The sequence below is a fragment of the Desmodus rotundus genome, chromosome 5 (assembly GCF_022682495.2).
Source record: "Desmodus rotundus isolate HL8 chromosome 5, HLdesRot8A.1, whole genome shotgun sequence".
NCBI classification, from domain to species: domain Eukaryota; kingdom Metazoa; phylum Chordata; class Mammalia; order Chiroptera; family Phyllostomidae; genus Desmodus; species Desmodus rotundus.
Genome location: NC_071391.1, coordinates 81,049,330 through 81,064,679, shown reverse-complemented (window position 1 = coordinate 81,064,679; position 15,350 = coordinate 81,049,330). Strand labels below are relative to the sequence as shown.

At 37.2% G+C, this 15,350-nt stretch overlaps 1 protein-coding gene across 1 annotated transcript in view; it reads left to right on the top strand.

The window, feature by feature from the left end:
• Positions 1–15,350, top strand: part of ARHGAP20 (Rho GTPase activating protein 20) — a 122,533-nt gene that overhangs the window by 60,348 nt on the left and 46,835 nt on the right. Inside the window, exons 3-4 of the mRNA XM_024570834.4 lie at positions 1,515–1,673; positions 8,694–8,843. Coding sequence (XP_024426602.2) covers positions 1,515–1,673; positions 8,694–8,843 — 309 coding nt within the window. The remainder of the gene's footprint in view (positions 1–1,514; positions 1,674–8,693; positions 8,844–15,350) is intronic.

Below are 15,350 nucleotides of genomic sequence, written 5' to 3'. Positions count from 1 at the left end.
CACCCTGGGGTGAGGTCCTTGTTTTCCCAGTTTTGCCTGTTGCTAGGCAGCCAGGGTTTTCCACCTGGTGACGACCTGTACCTAGCCTATCATCCTTACTCTGCTCATGTCTGTCTAACTGCCTAACACAATACTATTCAAACTCAAGAAACATATATAAGCCAACCTGTCCATTTATTGTGGATGCCATGTGAAGCAGATACTATGGATGACAGGACATGGCCTCTTACATCCTATACCTTGATGGAGACAAATTCTGTTTCCATTTATATGAGATTCTAGAAAAGGCAAATCTAACCTTTAGTGGGGAAAAATATAATGGTCACCTTCAGTGTGATATAGTAGGGGTTGACTTTTGTAAGGAATTTGAGGGATTTGGGGGCTGATCAAGGACAAGGATATGACATTGGGCAAGGTTGCATGAGAAAGGAAGTCCCTCACAGCATGAGACTATCTAGGCTTGTGGTCACAGGACCACCATATAGAAGGGGAGATGGGTGAGGGAATTCCGGAAGTGATGGAGATTGAAGAGGTGTCTCTGGAGATTACATGTCTACTTCAGTAGCAAGGTTGGGAGTCTCTGGGTCAGAGAGCTACAAAGGGTGGTAGTGAGGTGGGGTCTTACAACCACAAGGCTTTATCTTATCAATGGATACCAAATGTTAGGCATAGTTTTGCGGAGTATGCAAAGCAGACGAACTATAAATGGCTAAAGATCTGTTTGTTTGGGCTATTTTTAAAATAATTTGGTATATACGAATTTGAGTTTGGTTCCAGCAGACTTTTTTGTTAAGGAATCTCAGTCTAGAGTGAAGAAATAAAAACAATCCAAGGACTGGTACATAGAGGCCATCTTCAGCTAATTTGTATAACAACTGAGAAGGGATAATGTTAATGTTAATGATAATGTTCTATATCTTGATAAGGGCTTAGATTACACAGGTGAATACAATTATCCACACTCAGTGAATATGCACCTAAGGTTTGTACAGTTCATTGTGCATACATTTTTCAAGGATCCATATGCCTTTTATTTTATTTTTATTTTTATTAAATTTATTGGAGTGGCATTGGTTATTAAGATAACATGGGATTTTTTAAAATTATAAATATTGAAATGTAGTTAATGATATTTATGCGGAGGCATTTAAAGGAAAAAGCCCCACTGTATGCAGTCTCCACTGAAATGCCAAAAATAAAATGGATTAGTGCGTAGACGGAAGGAAAGACAGATAGGTATATTAAAACAAGTATGGTAAAGTTTTAATGGTAGAACGTAGGTTGGGGTGTTTATTATAAAACTTCCAATTTTGACTTATGTTTGAAATTTTTTCGTAATAAAATGTTAGACTACTTGTGGAGATAGACTAGGAGACCAGTTAGGAAACTATGCCATTGTATAAAAAATTATAGAATTTTTTATTTCTTGACCACCTATAAGCTATAATTTTATGGGCACTCAATTCCATATGTGATCATTTGACTAAGGATCTGTGGTGTTTGATCTGTTACAGGGAGAGTCCTTCTGCCAGCATGGACACATTTCTTTCATCATCTATGTGCTCCAATAGGACTCTGCTAATTGATAGCCGAGTGGAACTCAAAAGAGGCCTGCAAAGGCAGGAGCGGCATCTTTTCCTGTTCAGTGATCTGTTTGTTGTGGCCAAAAGCAAGTAAGTATACTCTACACTCTCTCCCAGGTATTATTATAAAATTGCACTTCCACTGACTAAATAACCTTTCTATTCGATGTTCACTGTGAGAATGTCTGGTCTCTATTACAATAGCTAATTGGTGAAGTGAGTTTTATGTTTGTTTTGTTTTGCAAAAAAGGTTTCAATTGTTTATTCATTAAACAAGTGTAATTTAAGCCCCACTCTGTGCCACACTCTGCATAAATGTAGGAGATACAGTGAAGAATGTGATGGGTGTGGTCCCTGCTTTTTGGTGCTTTCATTCTAATGGTTTGGGGGGACATTAATTACAGATTGTGATAATTCTATGAAGAATATAGGGTGCTGGAGGAAGTAAAAATGGAATATATGTTAAGTAGATATAGTTAGAGGAAAAAAATTAATGAAGGATGAAAAACAACCAGCCATTCAAATATTAGGAGGATGACCATTCTAGGCAGAGGGAATACCAGGTACAAAGGTGGTGAGGAAAATTTGTCCCTTTAGAGGAGTTAGAAGAAGGCCTGCCTATGTATATAACTGGAGCATAATGAGCAGGAGAGGAATAGGAGTTGAGATGGGAGAAACAGACAAAGATTAGGTTACCAGGTCGTTTGTAGGCTGTATTAATTATCTACTGCCATATAACAATTTACCCCCCAAAAATAACAGTACATAACTACATACACCTCATACAGTTTTTCTGAGTCAGGAATCTGGCAGTGGTTTAGCTGTGGTTCTGACTCAGGAGCCCTCATGAAGTTGCAGTCAGGCTGTTGACCAGGGTTATAGTCATCTCAGAGTTCGACTGGAACTAAGAGAGTCCACTCCCCAGCTCACTCACATGAATGCTGGCACACCTCAGTTCCTCACTGGCTATTGGCCTGTGACTGTAGTTCCTTTCCATGTGGGTCTCCCAGCGGACTGCCCACAACATGGTATTGCTTCCTTGGAGAGAAAGATGCAAGAGAGTGAGAAAAAGAGTAGGCAAATGAGAGAACACCCAAACTAGAAACTGCAGTCTTTTATAAGATAATTTTAGAAGTGGCATATCATTTCTGACATATGCCATTGGCCAAACACACCATCCTTGGTACAGTGTGGAAGGGAACTACTCAGAGTGTGACTCTCAGGAAAGGAGATCATCGGGGGCCATCTCAGAGGCTAGGTATCACACAGGTTTGTATTTTACTCCAGAGGGTTTTAATTAAGACAGTAGTATAATGTGGTTCATATTTCTAAAATATTGCTTTGGCTGTGAGAGCTAAGGGATAGATTGGAGAATAGGCACAAGTACAAGCAAAGAGACTGGACAGGAGGTTATTGGAGTAGTCCCGATAAGTGGTAATGAGGTCTTTATCTGAAATGGCAATTCAGTGAGGGATACAGACATATCTGGAATACACTTTAGAGGATACCAGAACTCACTTTTCCACTCAACACTAAATGCCAATGCAATTAACACCCAGCCTAGAACATGGTGGTTGCCACTTGTTCCATCCCCTATTCTCACTGTTTATGAAAAATCATAAAAGATAACAGTATTTTAAAAAATCTAATGTCATCAAAGAGATTTTTAGTCCTCAAATATGATATTTTTTCCTACTGTCCACACTTTCATACCTAAATTATGCCATGTTATAAATAAAACATAAACATGGCTAAATACTAATTTTACAAAACACTATATTTAATCTGAGTGATAATAATAAGAGACTTCATATTTATTTGGATCTTATTATATGTTAGGTATTTTTCTAAAGACTTTATAACTGTTCTATCAGGTCAATATTATTTTTCTCATTTTACATAAGAAATTTTTTTTTAGTTTTTCTTTTTTAAAAAATTTTTATTATTATTCAATTATAGTTGTATGCCTTTTCTCCCCATCCCTCCACCCCACCCGAACCCACCTCCCTCCCCCACCAGCACCCTCCCCCTTGATTTTGTCCATGTGTCCTTTATAGTAGTTCCTGTAAACCCCTCTTCCCACTCTCCCCTACCCACTCCCCCCTGGCTATTGTTAGATTGTTCTTAACTTCAATGTCTCTGGTTATATTTTGTTTGCTTTTTTCTTCTGTTGATTATGTTCCAGTTAAAGGTGAGATCATATGGTACTTGTCCCTCACTGCCTGGCTTAGTTCACTTAGCATAATGCTCTCCAGTTCCATCCATGCTCTTGCAAAGGGTATAAGCTCCTTCTTTGTCTCTGCTGCGTAGAATTCCATTGTGTAAATGTACCATAGTTTTTTGATCCACTCATTTGCTGATGGGCACCTAGGTTGCTTCCAGCACTTGGCTACTGTAAATTGTGCTGCTATGAACATTGGGGTGCATAGCTTCTTTTGGATTGGTGTTTCAGGGTTCTTAGGGTATAATCCCAGCAGCGCAATTGCTAGGTCAAAGGGCAGTTCCATTTTTATTTTGTGAGGAAATTCCACATTGTTTTTCACAGTGGCCGCACCAGTCTGCAATCCCACCAACAGTGCACTAGGGTTCCCTTTTCTCCACATCCTCTCCAACATTTGTTTGAGGATTTGGTTATAATGGCCATACTCACTGGTGTGAGATGGTACCTCATTGTGGTTTTAATTTGCATCTCTCTGATGGCTAGTGATGCTGAGCTTCTTTTCATATGTCTCTGGGCCCTCTTACATAAGAAATTGATACTTAGAGACATTAAATGACTTCTTCAAGATCCCAAAGTTGGTAAGTAATTGAGCCCCACATTTAAACCTAGGTCTGTCTTATTTCAAAATCCATGCTTTTAACCAATATGTGGTCTGCTGTCTCTATTACCTCTTTTCTTATGGATTTCATAGAAGATTCCTAAACCATTTAGTTTTTTAACCATTAAATCAGTTTTTCTTTTTTTGATGAAATAACAGGATCGAATAAATACTCATCTAGGAAGAAATGATATAAATGCTTAGTAAATTATTGATATTTTTTAAAAGGCAAAGATAAAGATAAGAAAACTATTTTGTACTGTGTTGGGTTTTCTTCCTTCAGAAAAAGGTCTTTTTTGTGGGGTAACACCTAACATGAGACCTACCCTCTTAACACAATTTTAAGTGTACAATACAGTATTATTAACTAATAGGCACAATGTTGTACAGCAGATCTCTAGAACTTATCTTGCATAACTGAAACTTAATGTTCATTAATTAGTAACCTTTAGTAACCCTTTCACCCTCCCCCAGCCCTTGGCAACCAACATTCCACTCTGATTCTGTAATTTTGACTGTTTTAGGTACCTCACAAGTGGCATCATGCAGTACGTGTCCTTCTGTGACTGGCGTATCTCACTTAGCATAATGTCTTCTAGGTTCATTCATGTTGTCATATATTTCACAGTTTCCTTTTTAAGGTGAATAATATTCCATTGTATGTATATACCATATTTTCTTTATCCATTTAGTTATCAATGGATAATTAGGTTTTTTACACAGCTTGGCTATTGTAAATAGTGCTGCATCAAACATGAAAATGCTGGTATCTCTTCAAGATCTGGATTTCAATCCATTGATAAATACCTAGAAGTGGGATTGGTAGACCCTGTGACAGTTATGTTTTTAATTTTTTCAGGAACTTCCGTAGTGTTTCACATAGTAGCTGCACCATTTTGCATTCCCACCGACAGTGTACAAGGGTTCCAGTTTCTCCATATTTTCATCAACTTTTGTTGTCTTTTGAGCTTTTTTATTTTTTTGTTTGGGGATTTGTTATCATTGTTGTTTTAAATAATAGCCATCCTAACAGGTATGAGATGATATCTCAAGTCTTAACAAAATTAATCAGATTGAAATCTTACCATGTATCTTTTCCATCCACAGTGGGATGAAACTAAAATTCAGAATATGTTTTTGAATAGGAGTAATACTGGCAAATATAGTTTTGGAAGAGGAGATGATTTTATGAGGAACATAGAAAAAGAAAAGTCTCTCCATCCAAGCCTTTGTACTAAGTCCATTTGAAACTCTATGCTATTGACAGAGGCTATTCATAGAGGAACAAATAATTATTTTTTTAAAATGTGCAATTAGTTACCATCCCTTTATTTAAAACGTATGGGATGGCTTCTATATGCTAGGTATTATAATAAGGGAATCACAAAGATGTAATTTAATTTTCTTAACAAACCCCCAAGACAAGAGTGGTATTAGATATTAAACACTGAAACTCAGGGAGAGGGGAGGTTTGTCCAAGGTTATGTACTAGAACAGCAGTTTTCAACATTTTCATCTCATGGCACACAGAAACTAATTACTAAAATTCTGTAGCACACCAAAAATATATTTTTTGGCAATCTGACAAAACATGGGTATAATTTTGATTCATTCACACTGGATGGCTATTGTTGTGTTGGCTGTTGTCATTTTTTATTTGACAGTCTGAGGGAAAAGAGGTCAGTGCCCCTGACTAACTAGTCAGGTATTGCCTGTTTTAAAAATTCTTGTGCCACACCAGTTAAAAATCGCTGTACTGAAAAATGATAGAGCTAGGATTTTAATCGAGGCCTTACTTCCAGTGGCTGGTCCTTTATACTGTTCCACACTGTACTTTGTGCATAACTTTGTGCTCAGCCTAGAAGTAGATAAGCAAGGAATGAAAACTTATAGTAATATATTTTCTGCACTTTGGGACCTTAAAAACTATTTACTTTAACATGAATTCAGTTCTTATGAAAGAAAGTATTCTCCTTCACCTTTTTTGGATTTTTTCCTCAACAATTATGAGAATATAAGTCTTTTGTTTTCTAATTGGAAGTCATTGTTCTGAATATTGCCAGCGTCTAAGTGGTTTTATGTAAAGTATATAATGTTTTGCTAAAAAGTTTTAATGTAAAGACAGTTTCTCTCCCACTAGTAAATTTCTATTTTAGATATATTGGCAAAGTCTGTGCCTATCACCTACTTCTATAGCCAACTTTTTATTTTGATTGTTCCTTTCTCACATAAGGTGCACATCATTTTTTTTCCATATACTGCTTCACAGATAACTCTTCTTGTCCACTTAAATGTTTCTTGTGAGGTGACAAAATCTATATCAGTTGATTTAATGCTGTGCTTATTTAAGCAATTCAGTTCATGAAAGATTATTTTAAGTATGTTCTACATTCACTGGAAATATAAAAAGTGTGATTGGGGAGAGGGGATTTAAGTGGGGGAGGGGAGTAATGAACCTAAGATCCTTGAAATAGAAAAAACTTGTAGGTACTAAGAGAAGAGAGAGTAATACTGAAGATAGAAAAGCCGAACGAAAGCCCATGGAAATATACTCCCATCCAGGGCTTTTTATAAATGCATAGTGTTTAAGAGCATAAATAAGCTCTGGAATCAACACTGCTCACATTCATGTTCATATTTTAGCTCTGCTACTTAAGCTGTTTGAATTTTGGCAAGTGTCTTAATCTCTCCATGACTCTATTTCTTATCTGTAAAATGCTTGAGGATTAAACTAAATATATATATATATATATATATATATATATATATATATATATATATATATATATATATATGTAAAGGGTTTATAACAATGACAGGCACATGATAAGTTTTCAATAAATAATAGCCATTAGAATGGAAGTCATTATTTGCACATTTAGACACCTTGTTGTTGTTTCAGGAAGAGGATAATCTTGGCACATTACTGATTTAGGGAAAGAATTGTCAGAATAATTTTTTTCAGGTCAATAGATGTGGCAGTTCCCACATGGTATCTGAACCAACTAATATACAAAGAGACCTGCATTACTAAACACAAAATGCATGAAAACAGATAAGAAGACATACCTTTCCTTCCAAAAGATTTGTAGTTTCACTTTTATGTTACCTAAATGATTGCCATCAAGAAATAAGATTTTAAAAAGAGAAATAAGATTTTATCTTCAGTTGAGTGTTTAATTAAAAAATTGAAAGATCCATAGCAATACAGTGAAAAATATTGAAATGAAATATAGAAGGAAGCCATTGTGCCATCAGGCATTTTTTATTACCCTTACATTAAGTGTGCCCTATGGGGAGCATAAATAAGGCATTATCCTTCATGCATAGTTCCTGCTGAAGAGTTTTAGCTTTAAACATTCCATGAGGAGTTTTAGGAATACTTCCATATGAAGTATGTACAAATGGTTCTGAATGACAGGAAGTACCCAGGTTTCCCTGGGCATTCTCTTTATCCTTCCTAGTGCTGTCTAACTACTTATGTCCTAGGTCCAACTTGAGCATTAAATATGTGAATTAGGTCAAGTGATATGGTGGTATCAGTATCAGGGTTCTAAGGAGATAGGTAGAATTTGTCAAAAAGCAATTTCATTGCCAACTTAAAGTAGATCACCTTATGAGTTCCCCAGAGATAAATATTAATTATGTCAATTCTACTTAAATATAATACTTCCTGGCCTCTTTTTTTTTTTCATTTTAGTGTAGGGTCTGTTTTTAGGCTAGTTTTTTTCCATTTTAACCAGAATATAAGGGAAATGGTACAAACAAAATCTAAAATAACTTTTGCTTCTAAAGACTAGAGAATCTTATAACCACTCAGCTGGAAATACATTATAAATTCCTCTAAATTCAGGTTATATTTTTTAACATATCTATCTCTATCAAGGTAAAAAGTTTATAAATATTTTAATTAATAAGTGTATTTTAATCTCTTGTTCAGGTACTCAAATGCTTTTGGAAATAAGCAAATTATAATAAATCAATTCATTTTTTATAACAGCAGTAAATTTAAAATTGGGATTTTGATCCCAATGCAATGCTTAACATACAGAAAAATAAAGTAGCCAGTTTATAGCTCAATGCAGGCATAAGGACTAATACACAAAATGTTTTAAAGATGTTTTTGGGCTATGGTAGCCAATCATGCTACAATTTACAGTGGTAAGCACTGAAGATGAAAACAATGAGTAAGATTTTCTTTGCTTTGATTAAACTGTTCTTTTAGCACAAGTACAGAAACTCATAAAATTTAAGAAACAAAATAAATCTTGTCTGGTTTTTATATTCCTAGATATAACAACAACTTTAAGATAAAAAATAAAATAAAGTTAAGTGACATGTGGACAGCAAGCTGTGTGGATGAAGTGGGAGAAGGCAACACCGATGCCTTGCGATCCTTCGTTGTGGGTTGGCCCACAGTGAACTTTGTGGCCACCTTCAGGTAAGAATATAGCTTGTATATGGGTTAGCTCCTATAAAGTCCAGTCAACTGTATAATTTCTAGGATGGAGAGAAAAAAGTTAATTAAATTTTGTTCTAATTTTTTAAAGGAAAATATTTTATTCTGATTGAGTTCTTCCAAAGTCAATAACTCACCTTTTGACACACCCCCAGTAAAGACACTTGCATGCTATATGTCTCTCCCAAAGAGTTTTTTGTTAAAATATGTGAAAAGTAATAGTAAACATTGAGAACTCTGGGAGTCATTTATCTTGACTAGTAATTTTTAAAGGGGCTCCACTGAAACGCCTCCAAGACCATGGAAGAAGAATGGAGTTATCAGAGCTGTGGAACCCCCTCTCCAACATTCCCTCTCCTAATGTTTAGGTATTGTTTTACATATTGTGCTTTTGAGTTGGTATTTTCAAACTACTGAAATAGACCTTTACTGAAAAAGGTTTTACAAAATTGTCTAATTACATTCAAAAACTGCCAAATTTTCTAAAGAAATTGTTTTTAACTATTGAAACAAAATTAATTGCATGATATAAATGGTGCCTGAATTGTACATCGGGTTCTAATTTTGTACCTATAGAGATGTAATGATCAAAAGCAGATTTATCATTCAAGAAGTTAAAGTTAGTTTTCTAAGATTTACTCCCTGGCTAAGATGGAATTGGAGAAAGAGTGGAGAATATTTGTGCTCTTATCCTCAACATGCTAAATTGGCACTTTTCAGTAAGGATGAGCACACCAAAATGTATAACTAATTTTTAACAACTGTACCTGCAAGTCTAGTATTTGTTTTACACCTAAGGAGTAAAGAGTTGATGTTCATCACATGTGTGCAATGTCCTTTTTCTTTCTTTCTTTTTTTTTTTTTTTGGTTTTTCTCTCCACACTACCAACAAACTCCTCAGGCATCATCCTAAAGCCAGATAACTGAAATTTTCCAAGCTACTAATGAGCTAATAAAGGAAAGACATGTCATTAATTTGTGTTATGCACTGTTGGTCACCACAAGATTTTAAGAACTTATTTGGAAGAAACATGTGTTTGTATTATCGTCTGCATATCTTCTTTTCCATGACAATTTTCCCTAGAAATTACCATTTTTAATTGCTTAATCTCCTTGGAGTTATAGGTGAAAGGAAGCAATTTCAAGTGAGACGTTAGACTACATGATATCTTTAAACAAGGAATTCCCATGAAGCTTCTTTTGAAAAGAAGCAAGAATATGGAAACAACTGTTACATACATCATATTCCTCCAAAACTGGAATGTTTAACCAAATAATTAAGGTTAACATCGCTAGTAATTTCATGTGACTGTCACGTATCCCTTGATAGAAAGTGATGAAAAGGACTATTCGAGAACCAAGATGGTGGCGTAGGCAGACACACTGTGCCTCCTCGCACAACCAGAACTGACAGAGAATCAAATGGCAAGGAAGTCCAACACAAAGGAAATAAAAAATAAACATTCATCCAGACCTGTAGGAGGGACAGAGATAGGCAGCCAGGGCGGAGAGGACTCCTGTTGCCTTGGCGGACCGAGAATGGCGGAGTGTGGGACCAATGGGGCAGGCAGTCTGACCACTAGCAGACCCTGTGGCCCCACCTTCGCGCACAGATAAACCAGACAAAAGGCGGGAGCAAAGCAGACCTCGCAACCCAGGGCTCCAGTGCTGGGAAATAAAGCCTGAAACCTCTGATTGAAAACGCCTGTGGGGGTTGGGGCAGCAGCAGGAGAGACTCCCAGCCTCACAGGAGAGGTTGTTGGAGAGACCCACAGGGGCCTAGGGCGTGCACAAGCCCACCCACTTGGGAACCAGCACCAGAGGGGCCCAGTTTGATTGTGGGTAGTAGAGTGAAAGACTGGAGTCTGGTAGAGGGTGGAGTGAGCGCCATTGCTCCCTCTCGGCCCCTCCCCCAAGTACAGTGTCACACCACAGCTACCAGTGTTACCCCACCCCAGTAAACACCTAAGGCTCCGCCCCTTAAAGTAACAGATGCGCCAAGACCAAAAAAAAAAAAAAAAAAATGGCCCAAATGACAGAACACTTCAAAGCTCCAGAAAAAATACAACTAAGTGAGGAAGAGATAGCCAACCTATCGGATGCACAGTTCAAAACACTGGTTATCAAGACGCTCACAGAATTGGTTGAATCTGTTCAAAAACCAGATGAAAAAATGAAGCCTATGCCAAGAGAAACAAAGGAAAATGTACAGGGAACCAATAGTTATGGGAAGGAAACTGGAACTCAAATCAACGGTGTGGACCAGAAGGAAGAAAAAAACATCCAACCAGAAAAGAATGAAGAAACAAGAATTCGGAAACATGAGGAGAGGCTTAGGAACCTCCAGGACATCTTGAAACGTTCCAACATCCGAATTATAGGGGTGCCAGAAGGAGAAGAGGAAGAACAAAAAATTGAAAACTTATTTGAGCAAATAATGAAGGAGAACTTCCCCAGTCTGGCAAAGGAAGTAGACTTCTGGGAAGTCCAGGAAGCTCAGAGAGTCCCAAAGAAGCTGGACCCAAGGAGGAACACACCAAGGCACATCATAATTCCATTACCCAAGATGAAACAGAAGGAGAGAATCTTAGAAGCAGCAAGAGAAAAGGAGACAGTTGCCTACAAAGGGGTTCCCATAAGACTGTCAGCTGATTTCTCAAAAGAGACCTTACAGGCAAGAAGGGACTGGCAAGAAGTATTCCAAGTCATGAAAGGCAAGGACCTACATCCAAGATTACTGTATCCAGCAAAGCTATCATTTAGAAAGGAAGGGCAGATAAAGTGCTTCTCAGATAAGGTCACGTTAAAGAAGTTCATCATCACCAAGCCCTTATTATATGAAATGTTAAAGGGAGTTACGTAAGAAAAAGAAGATAAAAAATATGAACAGTAAGAATGACAGCAAACTCACACTTATTAATGACCACACCTAAAACAAAAACAAGAGCAAACTAGGCAAAGAACTCAAACAGGAGCAGAACCATAGAGATGGAGATCACATGGAGGTTTGTCAATAGGGGAGTGGGAGGGGGAGAGGGGGCGAAAGGTATGGAGAATAAGTAGCATAGATGATAGGTGGAAAATAGACAGGGGGAGGCTAAGAATAGTGTAGGAAATGTAGAAGCCAAAGAACTTATAAGTATGACCCATGGACATGAACTATAGGGGGGGAATGTGGGAGGGAGGGGGTGGGCAGGATGGAGTGGAGTGAGGGGGTGGGAAATGGGACAACTGTAATAGCATAATCAATAAATATATTTAAAAAAAAGAAAAGGACACTTCACCTTTATGGCATTCCTTCCCAAAATACATAACCCCACTCTAACTATGAGAAAACATCAGACAAACCCAAATTGAGGGATATTCTATAGGTTATCTGACTAGTAGTACTCCTCAAAACTGCAAGGTGAAAAAAGAAAAAAAGAAAGAAAAGACATAGAAACTGTCATAGACCAGACACTAAAGCATCGTGATAACTAAATGCAGTGTGGTATACTGGATTGGATCCTAGAATAGAAAAAGGACATCAATGGTGAAATAGTTGAGTTTAGTTTACAGTATTGCACCATTATTAGTTTCTTAGTTTGACAAATGTTCCATGATAATGTGAGAGGATGAGAGGAAACTGAAATTGGGTGGGAGATATACAGAGACTTTCTGTACTACCTTTACAATTTTTCTGAAAAACCGAAATTATTTCAAAATTAAAAGAGTACTTTTTTAAAAAAATGTAGTGTTGGAGAGTACTGCATCTGCCATGGCAGAGTGAGGTATTAACAGACTGACAACCCTAGAGATAATAACTGTAAACTCTGAACAAAATACAAGCAACTACCTGAAGGTTCTGGAAAGTGAACAAAACTTGGCAGATTTTGGTGGGGAATTGAAACTTGGAAGGAGGCACCAAAACTAGTATGTGTGTTTCCTGTTTTTAAGGCATTATACTGAGGCAGGCAACAGTTACATCATGGTGTAGGGTAACTAAATTGGCAAAAAAAATTTTTTTGCTGAAGAACCAGAGAAATGTCTGGGTCAGCCATAGCCACAGAAAAGTGAGGAAGGAAATCTCAAAAAAGAGAGAAGCTAAGAACAAAAGCTCCAAATTTTGTGTATAAGACTCTGCCCAAGTCTCTAGGTGATTGCTGTACCACACTTGCATGGAACAACTCAAGGCAGCTTGAAGCTAAGGATAAAAGAATTGAAGTGATCCCTCCACAATACCTGATATCAAACTATATTACAAGGCCACTGTAATCAAAACATCCTGGTACTGGCATAAGAACAGACATAGACCAACAGAACAGAACAGAGATCCCAGAAATAAACCCAAGCCTCTATGGTTAACTAATATTTGACAAAAGCCGGAAGAAGCATAAAACAGAGTAAAAATAGCCTCTTCAACAAATGGTGTTGGGAGAGCAGGACAGCTACATGCAAAAAAATGAAATTTGATCACCAACTTACACCATACACAAAAATAAATTCAAGGTGGATAAAAGACTTAAATATAAGTCATGACACCATAAAAGTCCTAGAGAAAAGCATCGGCAGGAAAATCTCAGACATTCCACACAGCAACACATTCACTGATATGTCCCCTAAAGCAAGGGACATAAAGAATAAACAAATGAGACCTCATCAAATTAAGAAGCTTCTGCATGGCTAAAGGAAACAGCATTAAAATGAAAAGAGAACCAACAGTATGGGAAAACATATTGTCCAATGATACCTCAGACAAGGGCCTGATCTCCAAAATATATAAAGAACTCACACGACTCCACTCCAGGAAGACAAACAACCCAATTACAAAATGGGCAAAACACTTGAACAGATACTTCTCCAAGGAAGACATACAGAGGGCCCTGAGACATATGAAAAGATGCTCAGCATCACTAGCCATCAGAGAGATGCAAATTAAAACCGCAATGAGATACCACCTCACACCAGTGAGTATGGCCATCATAACCAAATCCTCAAACAAATGCTGGAGAGGATGTGGAGAAAAGGGAACCCTAGTGCACTGTTGGTGGGATTGCAGACTGGTGCGGCCACTGTGAAAAACAATGTGGAATTTCCTCACAAAATAAAAATGGAACTGCCCTTTGACCTAGCAATTGCGCTGCTGGGATTATACCCTAAGAACCCTGAAACACCAATCCAAAAGAAGCTATGCACCCCAATGCAGCACAATTTACAGTAGCCAAGTGCTGGAAGCAACCTAGGTGCCCATCAGCAAATGAGTGGATCAAAAAACTATGGTACATTTACACAATGGAATTCTACGCAGCAGAGACAAAGAAGGAGCTTATACCTTTTGCAAGAGCATGGATGGAACTGGAGAGCATTATGCTAAGTGAACTAAGCCAGGCAGTGAGGGACAAGTACCATATGATCTCACCTTTAACTGGAACATAATCAACAGAAGAAAAAAGCAAACAAAATATAACCAGAGACATTGAAGTTAAGAACAATCTAACAATAGCCAGGGGGGAGTGGGGAGAGGGGATTACAGGAACTACTATAAATGACACATGGACAAAACAAAGGCGGAGGGTAGAAGCAAGGGAGGGAGGTGGGTTTGGCTGGTGTGGGGGGGGAATTGGGGAGGGAATGCAGACAACTGTAATTGAACAACAATAAAGTAATTTAAAAAATAATAATTTAACTGAGGAGGCACTGCCTACCTCAGGTGAGATGGAGTTTGTAGCTTGAATCAGATCAAGTTGCTTGTCTGTTAGAAACATCAACACTTTGGCAAATACAACAGAACTCAGACTCTCCAAAACAAAAACATCATGATGTCTAGGATACAATCTAAAATTTCTTAACATATAAAGAAACAAAAAAGGGAAAAGATAATTAAAAAGCTAATATTGAGGTGATCCATATATTGGGATTAACCAAAAAAGAACTTTAAAGTAACTTATAATTACCCTCAGTAGGTAAAAGGGAAAGCCAATTGAAATGAAGGCAGTCTCAGCAGAGAAATAGAGAATATAAAAAAGAGACAAATGAAAATTCTAGAACTGAAAACATCAACATCTTAAATTTTAAAAATCTCCTGTGTGGCCTTAGCTGCAGAATGGAAATGAAAGAGGAAAGAACGAACTTAAAGATAAATCAATACAAATTGTCCAATCTGAAGAATGAAAGGGGAGGAGTTTTTTTTAATGAAAAATGCATCAGAAACTTATTGGAAAATACCAAAAGATATAATATACATGTAATTGGAATTCCAGAAAAAGAAGAGAAAGGGAATGAAACATAATAAGTATTTAAGAAATAATGGTTTGAAAACCTTGGAGATTTGGTGAAAGACAAAAAATGTACGGATTCAAGCTCAGTGATCAAACAGGAGCATGAAGAAAACGTCACCTTTTAATGTTATCGATAAACTGCTATAAATCAAGGACAAGAGAAAAACTTGAAAAAGCCAGAGAGAAACAACACATTACATACAGAGAAATAACAATTTGTATCACTGTGGGT